This window comes from Agelaius tricolor, unplaced genomic scaffold, assembly GCF_023055355.1.
Source record: "Agelaius tricolor isolate 1412-34295 unplaced genomic scaffold, bAgeTri1.0.p SCAF_6, whole genome shotgun sequence".
Lineage (NCBI taxonomy): Eukaryota > Metazoa > Chordata > Aves > Passeriformes > Icteridae > Agelaius > Agelaius tricolor.
The window spans coordinates 19139732-19152331 of NW_027269266.1; the positions used below are offsets into that span (position 1 = coordinate 19139732).

The 12600-nt window shown below is 39.3% G+C and overlaps 1 protein-coding gene across 1 annotated transcript in view; it reads left to right on the top strand.

Annotated features, from left to right (window-relative positions):
- FAM171A1 (family with sequence similarity 171 member A1) overlaps positions 1 to 12600 on the top strand; it is an 87478-nt gene that overhangs the window by 50152 nt on the left and 24726 nt on the right. The window contains exons 3-5 of the mRNA XM_071428921.1: positions 84 to 311; positions 6478 to 6570; positions 11540 to 11698. Of these exons, the coding sequence (XP_071285022.1) occupies positions 84 to 311; positions 6478 to 6570; positions 11540 to 11698 (480 nt within the window). The remainder of the gene's footprint in view (positions 1 to 83; positions 312 to 6477; positions 6571 to 11539; positions 11699 to 12600) is intronic.

The following is a 12600-nucleotide window of genomic DNA, read 5'->3' on the forward strand; positions in this document are numbered from 1 at the left end:
CACTGGTGTGTCAGCATGTTCTAACTGCTGCCTCCCACAGAAGCTCTTCAGACAATAATTGCTGTGCTTGTTTGTCATTACAGAAGTAACGCTGAAGGTCCATGTAAGCGATGCCAGCACCCATCAGCCAGTAACTGAAGCCTTCATTGAGATTTTTACCAACCAGATCTCCATTGCATCTGGAACCTCAGGAGCAGATGGCACTGCCTTCCTCAAGTTTCAGTATAAGTTGGGCAATCAGCTGATAGTGACTGCTAGTAAACATGCATATGTGCCAAATTCTGCACCATGGAAACCTGTAAGATTGCCTGGTAAGAGATCTTTATTTTTCTTCTGAGGTAAGATATTGGATCTAAAGGAAGCTACACAGTTTTGTATGATATGTTTTAATGCTTGAGATCCTGGGTGGGAAGAGAAACATCTGCAGATTTCAAAAATAGTAACATTTCTTCCTCAGTTAAACTGCAGCATCAAGGCTAAGCGGAGATTCACTCTCCTTCTGAAGGTCCTCAATACAGTGCTACATGAGTTTTCAAACACCTGTTGGTGCTCCTACAGCTCCATAGAAAATAGAAATCTATTCCAGATCCTTTTCTTTATGGGAACTCTGTTTCTAAGAACCTTGTTTCAGCAGCTGTGGTGTATTCTTGCTTCTCTTCCAAGGTGCAGCAACAACTGCTGCACCATAGGCTGTAGTGTACCAAAATGTCTTGTCTTTTAGTTCTTAGCCATGTCAATGAAACAGTTTTAATCTGCAGCTATGTTATCCAGATGTAAGGATTTTTACTAACTTAATTAGCATGGCTTTGCTTCTTCCACAGGCAAACAAGTATAACAATAATACTTATATGTTAGTTTTTGTCAGAATGTCTCAGAACCTTACATTAGTTACATGAGAGGAAAAATTGAGTTATGAAGCCTATTTCTGACTGCTAAAAAGAACAGATTGAGGGTGGCTTTCAAACCTTGAGATGTAACATCTATATGAAGATCATATCCCAAGTTTCATCTGCCTTTCTTGTAATCCTCAGATACAATTAGGGTCCATGTAATTTGGGAGTGGTCTCAGGCTTGTATTATACTCAAATCTCACCTAATTAACACACACCTCCAGTTTGATAATTAGCCTGGGCCAAAGCCATGGGAGGTTTTAAGTGCACTAATATTTGGTGTATATGTTCCCAGGGCAGTGTTGAATTCCGTGCCTGGGTTCCATTTTATTTATTAATATCAACATAGCCAGAAGGGGTGCGTGACTTGCTGCAAGGTCGAGTAGCAAATGTATTTTCAGAAGGGGAAAGGAACATGAATCTCTTCAAACCCAGAATTATGCTTCAGGCATTTCAGTGTGATGTTTACTTATCTGCTTTCACTTGCTTCAGATAAGAGAGGAGTGCCTTCTTCTACATTTTCTGTACTGTATTCCACCGTGTTTTTCAGCTACTTAATGCAGGTAACAGGAAAGATTAAGTCAGGCTCTTTGGGGTGTGGTGAAAGAATAAGAAGCAACTGAAAAGAGTTGCAGCCAAGAGAGTTTCAAATAAGTAGAAGGCAACGATTCATTACAGTAGCAGCTGTCACAGCTGGTCTGTGGCTGAGCAATTAATTCAGTTATAAATAAGAAACCCAGCCAGGTTCTATAAACTGGCCCCCGGATTGACACACAGGGACTTCAACCAATCACCAATGGACTATGATCAAATTGCCCCACGAACTTCCTAAGCTGCAGACATCTCACTGGTCAGGAAACTGGGAGGTGTTAAGAGCAGACCAAACAGCATTGTAGACTGGGATGTTTCAAACCTGCCATGTAAAGCTGGGTTCAAACAATAAAGGTCTCACTATTGCCACAGGCACCTTGGGGGTGTGTGTCTGTCTGTCCCAACCCATCCCTCCACGATACAAGCAGCAAAATTGGAATAGGTTGCGTAGAAAGGTTGTGAAATGTCCATTTTTAGAGACATTCAGAACTCAACTGGACAACTCCTGCTTGGTGGAAGAAATGATGTCCAGAGGTCCCTTCCAGCCATAATTGTTCTGTGACTCTGTTTAGAAATTTCCTTTGAGTTTTCTTCTCTTTAAATAAGATGAAGTGCAGCTTTCTCAGCATACTTCATGTGATTTTAAAGGATGAAAGTATGCAATAACCGTGCCTTGTGTCTTGTCTCTTTCTGACTTATACCCGTGGTCTTTTGAATGAGATTTACTCTTCCATAGCCTGGAGTTTGGTTAGTTTTTTGCTTGTTGTTTTTCTTAAATACTGATTTTGAGGGAAGGGAATGAAACAGGGCATTTTTGGTTTATTAAATCATTGAAGTTAAAGAGCAGTAATTGTATAGGTTCCACAAAGTCTTTCTTTTCATGGCTGAAACGTGAGCTTAGCTCTGAAAGTAGATTAGTTTCACCTCTGATCATCCCCCCCTGAAACTGGTAGATAATTTGCCATTGATTTAATTGGAAGTAGAGTCCTTTACTTTGCTTCCTGTACCTTGAACTTATTCCTTTCTTTGATTAAAGAAACAAGTTATACCTTGATATGCCCTATGTAGATTTGATAGGGTTGTTCTTTGAATTAATCCTGAAAAGGTACATGACATACAGGTTAAGATACTTAGGCTTTTATATTTTGTATTGACTAAGATGCCTATAGTCTTTAAAAAACTTTCCAATAACTGTTTGTATTTCAATGCCTATCGTGCTTTTAACTAGCACAGTATAGAACTTCAGAAAAATGTGCAAGTTGTTTTGTTGTTATTTTTAAGCTGGTTTGAATGATGGGGAACAGGCACCATATCTCAATCTTGGTTCTGCAGTGTGCAGTCTGGGCACACCCATACAGCTGCATCCTCATTTCCTAGAAATGCTTGTTAACAGTCCTAGGAGCTGTCCTCCACAGAGCAGATCCCCCACTCTGAGAAGCATTCCACCCAGGGCAGTGTTTAAGCTGCCATCCTGTGTGCTGTGGTAAATGAACTATGGCTGTATTTACCTCAAATGAGAAAATGATAACCATGAGTGTGGAATAGGTTTGAAAGCTGAAGGGTGGTAATGTGCTGTAGCAGAACTTGGCCAAAGGATCAGGATTCCTCCATCACAGGCAATGTGCATTAGTAATGGTGTTATGCTGAAAAGCTGTGCAGCCACTGGACTTGTGATACTGTTGTAGTGGCTTCAAGGAGTAAACATCAAGGGTTTTCTGTTCTTACAATTTGGCAGAAATTAACTTCCCTTATATTAACGAAAATAATTACTACCTCTTTACTGTTTAAGCAGAAGGATTATTTATTTACATAGTGATAAATGGTAGGAGGAAAAGATTTAAGATCTCTTCTTCCATTAAAATATTTATCAGCAGTGCCATGACTCCGCTTATTAACAGTTCATAAATTTAACATCACTTGAGTTGTTGAAGTGTTCATGATGGAAGATGTGTTCATCTGTCTGCTCTTAACTATGCTTAGATTTTTCTTTGTAAAAAATTTGGAAGAAAACATTTGTGACTGGTAATCCTTATTTAAAAGGACACTTCTTTTGGAGCAGTGTATGCAATGAAGGGAGGGAGCTGCTGAGACAGCACAGTTCAGAATTCCTTGGTAGAGGCAGTGTCATGGTTTTTCTCCAGTCATCAACTAAGTGCCATCCATCTGCTTCCTCCTCCCCAACCTCCGTGGGGTGGGGAGGAGAATCATAGAAAGCTAAAAACTCTGGGTTGAGATAAGAACAGTATAGTAATTGAAATAAAGAAAAATGTTATAATAATAAGAAGAAGAATGAGATTTAACAAAAAAGAGAGTGGGGAGTTAAAGCAAGTGATGCACAATTGCCCAGCCCATCCCTGAGCAGCAGTTGACCCCTGCCAGACAACTCTCCCCAGTTTATATACTGGCCATGACATTCTATGGTATGAAATTTCCCTTTGGTTAGTCTGGGTCAACTGTCCTGGCTGTGCTCCCTCCCAGCTTCTTCTGAAGCTTCTCACTGACAATGTATGGAAAACTGCAAAGTCCTTGACTGAGGATCACCCCCTTGACTGAGGGTGAGCACTGTTCAGCAGCACCCACACCATCAGGGTGTTATTGACATTATTGTCATCCTGAATCCAAAACACTGCCCTGTACCAGCAGCAGGGAAAAAGCCAGCTGCATCCTGGCTGAAACCAGGACAGTCAGTCATAGAAAACTGTGGTATTCGCTATGGTGAAACACAGTTTTAGGAGCAGAGGATGATGGTTACGGTATTTCTGGGAGAGGAGAGCTCATCTGGAATTGTTTACCTGTAAAATAAGGTTAAAAACTGGGAATGCAGAGTATTGTATTTCAGGACTTGTCCTTGGCATAGCCATTCAGGGAAATGTGTGTCCAGCTCTGGATCCATGCTTCAAGAAGAATGCTTAAAACTGTGGACTTTTATCAGGGGTTATTAAAAGATTGGAAAATGGAGTTTACAGGGAAAGACTTGGAAGTGCTTAATTTATTTGGTTCATTAGCAAGAAAGTTCATGGGGTAATTTGATCATAGTCCATCAATACCCTCATAGAGAACAGGAAACGGGTAAGAGAGAATTCTTCTGTCTAGCAGGCCTGTATAAAAAGAAGATCAAATGGCTGGAAATCGAACCTCTATAAATTTTGATGGGTAAAGAGGCACATTGTTTAACTGCCCTCATAATTATTTATTAGAACATTGATGCTGTGGTGTGTTCTTCACACTGGACACTGTAAAATAAAACTGGAGTTTTTCTACAACATGTTTTCAAGTTTTGGTACAGCTATTGAATCTGCAGCAATAATTAATTCAGGGAAGGCTGTAGTTATACAGGAATAAGGCTGGATCATCACTGTCATCCTTCTGGCCTTAAAAGCTGTGTCGTTCTGTCATTGTCATGCTGAGAAAGGATTGTGCAGAAAGCCCAAGGGAAGTTTAGAGGTTATATATTCGTTATAGTCTGGCACATATGGAAGAAGATGTTGGCATGGTGGATTGTATTGAGCTCCCCAGGGTGTCTAAATTATATTAGCTTTCTTCATACAAATTAAGTTATTGGAGTAAAGACAAATTTTGTAATTGTGTGGCCTTAGTGCTACTTGCACTAGGCTTTCTTACTTATGTTGCCTAATGTGTAGATCTGTTTCACATTTGGGCCTTGGAAAGAAAATGCCCAGCTGTACTTGCAATAACATTATATGTAATTTTTTTCTATTTTTATGTTTATATATATCATTAAGACCATCTTTTAGATGGTAGTTATTTTCAGGGTGTTTCTTGTAGTTTTTTCTTCTTTCTCCCATAATTCTCCCAAACACTAACATTTCTGATCTTTAAAAGGAGAATATATTTCTTAAAGCAGAAATAGTGTACTCTTCCTATTGGCAGCTGACATCTATATGGTCTCTTGGATTAATTAATGTGTATTAATTTAGAGGAAATTCATAAAATTCCAGAAAATCAGAAGTGTTTGTGTTGTTCTTCTGTTGACCGTTTCTGAGAATGCCTTCCTCAGCTTGCATTTACTTCAGACTAGGATGAGTACTCTCCAGGTATGGGATGCTGCCCAGTTATTACTAGTTATTAATAGTAACAAGTTATTACCAAAAATAACTAGTCTGCATTAGCCTTCTCTTCTTCCATCTTTGAAAGCCACATGTGGACTGCAGGCAGTCGTGCTCCTTACTGTTTCCATAGCTGCAGGAGGCAGGTGGGCTCTGTGGCTAATTCCTTCCATATTTTGGGTCTTCTGGGTCTGAAGAACTTGGCATGAAATGATATCCTGTTTTTCACTCTGCAAACATGTGTGTGCATACTGACACAGCCCCCTGCAAGGAGTGTCAGTACCCGGTGGGAAGGGACGTCCTTGCAGGTAGACTTCTTGCAGCAAGTACCATTTATCTGTCCCCTTTCACACCACTGGTAGGATGACAGTATTTCTGCTATAAATAGCACTTCCCTGGTGTAGGTGGTGACTCAGTACATGCTACATTTTAAAGCAAATTGTTCTGACTTAATCATCATACTTTGCCTTTCTGTATAACTTATGTAAGCATCTCAAAGTACTTTAAACTTAAATTTCATTAAAATATTCCCGAGGTAAGAAGTATAGCTGTTGCACATAAAAATAAAACAGCCAGACTGGGTTAGCATTTCAGTTCTCTTTATGTATTTCTTGTCTTTCTGTGGAGCTGGGAATTGCTTCATGTAAGGCATGAAATCCTGCTTTACACTGCACTCTCCAGTGCTTTGAGCTACCATGTGTGACGTGCAGGAGTCAAAGCATAGAACATTTTGTTTAGTTCAGTAGTTACTCTGGCAATTTAACTGTTTGGTTCAGAAAATGCATGTGGTTTCTGTCATGTATACAATATGATTTTAATAGTTTGGGTGGCCTGCTTTTGGAAAAACGTGAAGAAAGTAAGCGCTGTTGTTATTGGATTATGTTATAAGAATTTAAATATGTGCTACTTAAACCACTTCTCTCCCACAGTGTTCTCTTCACTGAGCCTTGGCCTTCTTCCTGAACGCTCAGCTACTCTGATGGTCTATGATGATGTAGTCCAGATAGTCTCAGGATTTCAAGGTATGCTGGCTTTGGGAAGTCAGAATTGAAATTTGAGGGACACTAAAGAAAAAGTCTGACAGCCCAGTGCTTTCTGAACTCTGTCCTGTGAGTGACAGTGGTATTCTGTGGGGAGTTCTGAGTTCCCTGAGGAATGCTTCTCTGGGGGATTGTTTTACCAAATTAATAGCTGAATTCATCCCTGACTGCTGTGACTAGGGAATTCAAGTTACACGGTAATAAATGAGTTTGGACTTTATTGTGCCATTTGAGAGCTAGAGATTAAATTTCTTATACTATCTGTGGGATGTTTTTTCATCTAGCCTCATTTAACCATCCTTGAAGGAGACATTTTCTGGTGTTCTTAATGGCTAAGATTTTTCTCTGGGTTTTTTTTTTTTTCTTGCTTCCTAGTGCGAATGACTTAGATGTTTAGGGCATAGAAAAACTGAAAATTTCTTGTATCTGCATTGTTGTATACCCTGTATAAACTTGCTTTTCCTGGGGACTCCTTATCAGACTGCCTGCAAACCCAAGTCCTACACATTGAAACCCACTGTCTTAGAAAAATAAAGTTTAAATAACCTTTTTGTGAGGCCAAACACAGATGTTAAAGTTACTGTAGTATCAGTTAGAGGAACAGTGTTTTCTGAACTGCCCAGCGAAGAATAAAATGTTCATTTGACTTAAGGGTCTGACATAAATTAGTCCAACTGATGTGCTGGCTGAGATAAGTGTTAATAAAAGAACAGGGGATTTTAAAGATACTTTGAACCAGAGCACAGGCATATCCTTCCTGTGGGCACTCATTGTGCATAAATGGTGTCTTACTCACAATAAGTCTTATGCTTGCCATCATTTTAAACTCTACTGTATAGTTAATAAACAAGGAAATAGTGCCCTCAATAGTATTCCAAGATAACCTTGTTTTATCTGAGAGAATATAATACAATTATGCCTTCCTGACATATTTTTTAGTTAGAAGCCATCCGACACAATAGGCTTTTCATTAGTGATAGCACTAGATATGGCTGGAGCTGAAAATGCATTAAACAAATTAGGTAGCTGATGGAATGCTCAGAAGGAGCTGGAGAGAGCTGCTGTACATATATTCTGCAGTTTGAGAGCTGGACATTGTCTAATGGGGTGAATTAGATGGATGGTGAACTGTGTTAAAACACAAGGGATTCCATTAGGCAAGACATGAAACATTGTTTACCAACAGTATTCCATTATCAGGCTGTATTAAATACTCTTATTCTTATGCAAATGTGTTAATATTATGCAATTAACTGAAAAAGAACAGCATTTTCATGTTCACAGCTTCCTTCAAAAAAACAGGGGATGCTAAAGGACTAGAGGGACATTTAACAGCTGAGTGAGACTCATAAATATTTTCAAGATAATCTTCTTTTCCTTCAGTGAATTGATCCAATGTGTGAATTAGAATAATTTAACTGCTTCTTCTGGGATAGCAGAAAAAAAAAAAGATAAAGGAAGAAAGGGGTACCTGGAGTATGCTAAGGATTGGGATTCGAACTTGCAGTCTTGCCCAGTAAAATCTATTTTATGGGTCCAGTCCTCATTTCTTTTCTTGGGACTTCTCTTGTGATGAAGCCTAAAAGAAAGACAGCCTAGACATTGTTCCTGTATTTGAATGGAGCCTCTCTAGTCTCCATCCAAAATCCTTGTGACCTAGTTTTTCTCTGTTATTTCTCTAATTTACTTCCCAGTAACCTCACACTGTTTCAAAAGAGCTGATCAGGAGTTACCTTAGTACAAAAATGAGAGCAAACCAGAACTCATTAAACCAGGAACAGAGTGGGAACAGTGGTGTTTGAAGCACCAGTCAAAGGGAAAGAAAGGCCTGTCTTGGTACACTAAGTTACCAATTGCATTTGAATAATTAATCAAGCAAGCGATGTATTATGCAGTTGAGAAGTTTGTCTGAGTTGATGCAGGCAGCTTCATTTTCAGGATGGCATTACAATCCACTGTCAGTAATTGTGAGGGATGGGGCTTGCCAGCCACTGGGTCACTGCAGTTATTTAATGCCAGCACAGTGATGGCTGAATTTCAGTGTGTAGTGAATGGAAGCTGTATGGGGACTCTGTCTGTCTCTGACCCATGAGCAATCAGAGCATGAACTGGTGCGACTTCAGATGTTACTGCACAGAGATTAAACCTCAAATGCTGCTGTGGGGCCACATGTCACATATGCAGTGTGACGAGAGGAGCCTTACGGGGACTCCTTGAGGTTGCTTCCTCAGGAGTGTACTGGCAAACTGGAGGTGACAGCATTTAAATCTGGCTGATGTGTTGACAAAAGGCTGTTTGAAGAAGGTAATATCAGTGCTCAGCAGTCTTTACCTCATGGCACACATCATGTTGGAAGAGCTCGCATGCACATTTTACGCTCGAATGTGCTTGGGTTTTGTAAGTAAAAACTGGATTTTATAAGTAAAAAATAGGTATCTTCAGTAATAGAAGCAATACTAATAACCCACTCCCAGTGATAGGTGATGACTTGTTGAAAAATTTTCTTAAGAGTCTGGTCAACACAAGTTCCTACCACTTCCAGTTCCCTTAAATGAATCTGTACCCAGACATATGCCCCAAAATCCACTATGGCCTCTGTTAAAGGAGAGCATTGGATTATCTTCCAGCAAGGAGGTGACAGAAGGTCAGAGGGAAGCAGCCTAGGTAGCTGCTTCCCTCACAAGCCTTCCTCTGGAAGCTCTCAGTCTTCTGCCTCTTTGGAGTCTCTTGCCAGGTGTGGGAGACCCAACTGAGGAATTGAGGGGAAAGTCAGGGTTAGTGCCAGGTTTTTGCTGAACATCAGTATGCAGGAATTAGTTTTTCTAGGGTGTGAATTAACTACTCTGCACTGATTTATTAAATGTCTGTGTATGCACTGTCACAGAGGAGGCTTTTTCTTCACGCTCAAACCTTATAGCTGAGTTCATTATTGTGCAGGTTTTCTGCCAGGTTTTGGGCTCAGCCATAAGAAGGCTTTGTACTGCTTGTAGGATTGAAGGAACTGAGGTTGGCTTTCTGAGTCCTCCTTATCTAGTTAAAATTTGGCAGCTCACGCCTTCTCTCAGTGCTAAAATCCATCATTTTTTTAATAGAAAACCCATAAACTACTGTATTGCAGACTCAACAATAGTTACTTGGTTTCTAATTTTTGCTTAGTTTGTATCTTTAGAAACAAAACACCAGTTCTTGGCAGCTTGGATAATGCATCTTAACCAGAGATTTTACATTGAGCTATTGGTGATAATCCTAAGGCCAGTTTCTTTGTTGTGTTTTTTCTTCCTGTTTTTTTCTGTGGAAATGTATACCCATGGGCTGCAGGAGCCCACTCAGCAGTGCAGTCAGAGGGTTCCACAGTGCCTGAGCACATCAGTCCCTGAGGCACAGCAAACTGCTACTTGCACAGCCCACAGGAGATAAATCCTGCCTGAGTTTGTTGCATTCAATTTAGTTAATCTTTTATATAGTTTTCCATTTATGTTTAGAAATCGGATAAGGAATATTTTTTCCTATTTCACACATGTGTTGTTTATTGACAATTTTAAACACTTAAGGATACTGCCAGTCTTGAGAGCCTGCTGTAAACACAAAAAGGTTCCAGAAATTAAAAAATAAAAGCAATTTCATAGCTTTTTCTTGCAGAATTACCAAAGAAATGACAGCTAAGCAGCCATCAGCTCTTTGGAGGTGCATACTTCTGTACACAGGCATTTTTCTTAGCCAATACAACATTTTGTTCTGTTGAGTTTTGTTTTCTCACAGCTAGAACTCTTGCTGGAAAATTATGCAAGAAAGATTCCAGTCTCTAGGTTAATGACACTGCCAGTTACAAAGCTTAGGAGGAATCAAGCTCATTATTCTTTCTCACAGTGAAGCTACATGTAACCTAAAAGTGCTGCCAGAGATTAATGGGGGAAAAGATGCAAAATTGTTTTGAGTTGACATCTTTGAATCACATAGTCCAATGTGAATTAAGAAGAAAACTGCTTGCCTCTTGATTTTGTGCTGTGTGGGAAGTGTTCTGTGTGTATTCAAAATGAGCTCTGGAGAATACAATAGCTTTTGATTTAAAAATTAATTTGCATGTTGTGCACACAAACTTGCAGATGGAGTCTTGCTGTGTGTTGCTAAACAGTATTAATGGTGAGTATCCTTTGAAAAACACTATTGACTTTATAAGCTGGGATTTAAATGAGACATGAAATGCTATAGTACATGAAACAGTCTTAAATCACGTTGCAGCAAAGACCCCTCAATTAACACCTAGGGAGCTTGAAAGAAATGCTAACACTGTACAAAGCAGAGAAAAAGAGAGAAATCTTACATGCCAAGTAATCTGGTTCTATTTAGATGTATTCTTTGCATATGGGAAAATATGGAAAATCTTTTCACCCGAAGTTTTTCAAGTGATTCTTTTCATTCAGTGATTTCAGTAGTGACTGGTCTCAGTTCTAGAGTTAATTTTCATGGCCAGAGCTTTACAGAAGTTAAATAACTGAGACTACAGGTAGAACTGTCTCTTAGAATATAATTTTGAAAAGTATAAACTACATCGATCTTGCCATTTCAGGGAAAAGAAAATTTGAACAAATATGGTGAACTGGATGCTTTCCTAAGCTTTTGCATACCCTGCCTCTAAACTTAGTTTTAGTTTCAGTTACACTAATTAAAAGAGGCATGCAATGGAAGTGGAGGAGGAAAAACATAGCCAGAAAAGCTTCTGACAGTAGGTGCCTCCACAATTTTGCTCTGGAATACCTGTGGAGAAATAATGGCAACTGCAAAATAAATGTAAAAATTCTGGTTTTCTATCTTTCAAAATAGCCTTCTGATGTCTCTGTTCTTCTCAAGCTACTGAAATTTATAATGAAAAAAATGTAAAATTGCTTCCATGAATATGAACACCTAAATATTCTGCCCAGCTTGGATATAAAGTCACTTTTAATATTTTTAGGTGCCCGGACTCAGCCACAAGTTCACTTTCAGAGAAGATCTGTGAAATTGCCAGAGAACACTAGCTACAGTGATTTGACAGCATATCTGACTGCAGCCAGTTCACCCTGGGAAGTGGACAGTTTCCCTTATTTGCAGGGATTAGATGGAAATGGAACAGGTAAACCACTACTTTGGTTTTGCTCTGATTTCATATTGCTCCAGGGCTTGACTTTTGATCCTATAATTTTTTCCATTCCCCATTCCAGCAAACATTCTTTCAAATTTGGGTGACACGACATTTTCAACTGCCCTACCAGTATGCTGTTGCAGTGAGCAAGAGGACAAGGTCTCCTATCCCTTAAATGGGGCCACTGAATAGCAAAGATGAAAACTCCTTGGCCTTGGGAGATCAGAGAAGTTGGTCACACCTTTAGTTCAGAGCTGAGTGTCCAAATGCACTGCATGTGCACATAAAAGATGGAAATTAATGTGAAGGAACAAGAGAGAATTTAACCTGAAGATGCAATAAAATTCTTAATATTTTTTTTCTAAAAATAAATAAAATGCCTACATATCAAGAATTTAATACTGTGTTGTTTCAATGACTTTGTGGACACTTTTGGATGTAGCCAAAATGTGCAAATTCGTCTAGCACCAAAGAGAAAACAAGGAATATTCATAGTAGAAACACAATCACTTTAAATTCAAAGTTGTAATACATTTTTATGACTGCAACTGCCTGCTAGTCTTTTTCCACTTTTCATTCAGGCTTGTGTGAAATAATTGGTGTTTCATAGGAAAGAGAAGAATAGCAGAATAAAGAGCAGAAGCCTTCAAATTCTTAAAAGGCTGGTGTGAAAAGGAGAGTAGTTTGTTTTCTGTGCCTGTAATGGGTTAGAAAGATATCAGTGGCCATGCAGTGTAACAAGAGAGATTCAGACTAGTGATTAGGAGAACTTTGCTATGGTGAGGATAGTTCAAGCTGTAGAATTACTTGTTTGAGATGTTGGACAGAGTTAGACAGTCACCTGTGAGGATGGCAGAGGCATAGCTGAGCCTGCTTTGAAGCAGCCTGAATAT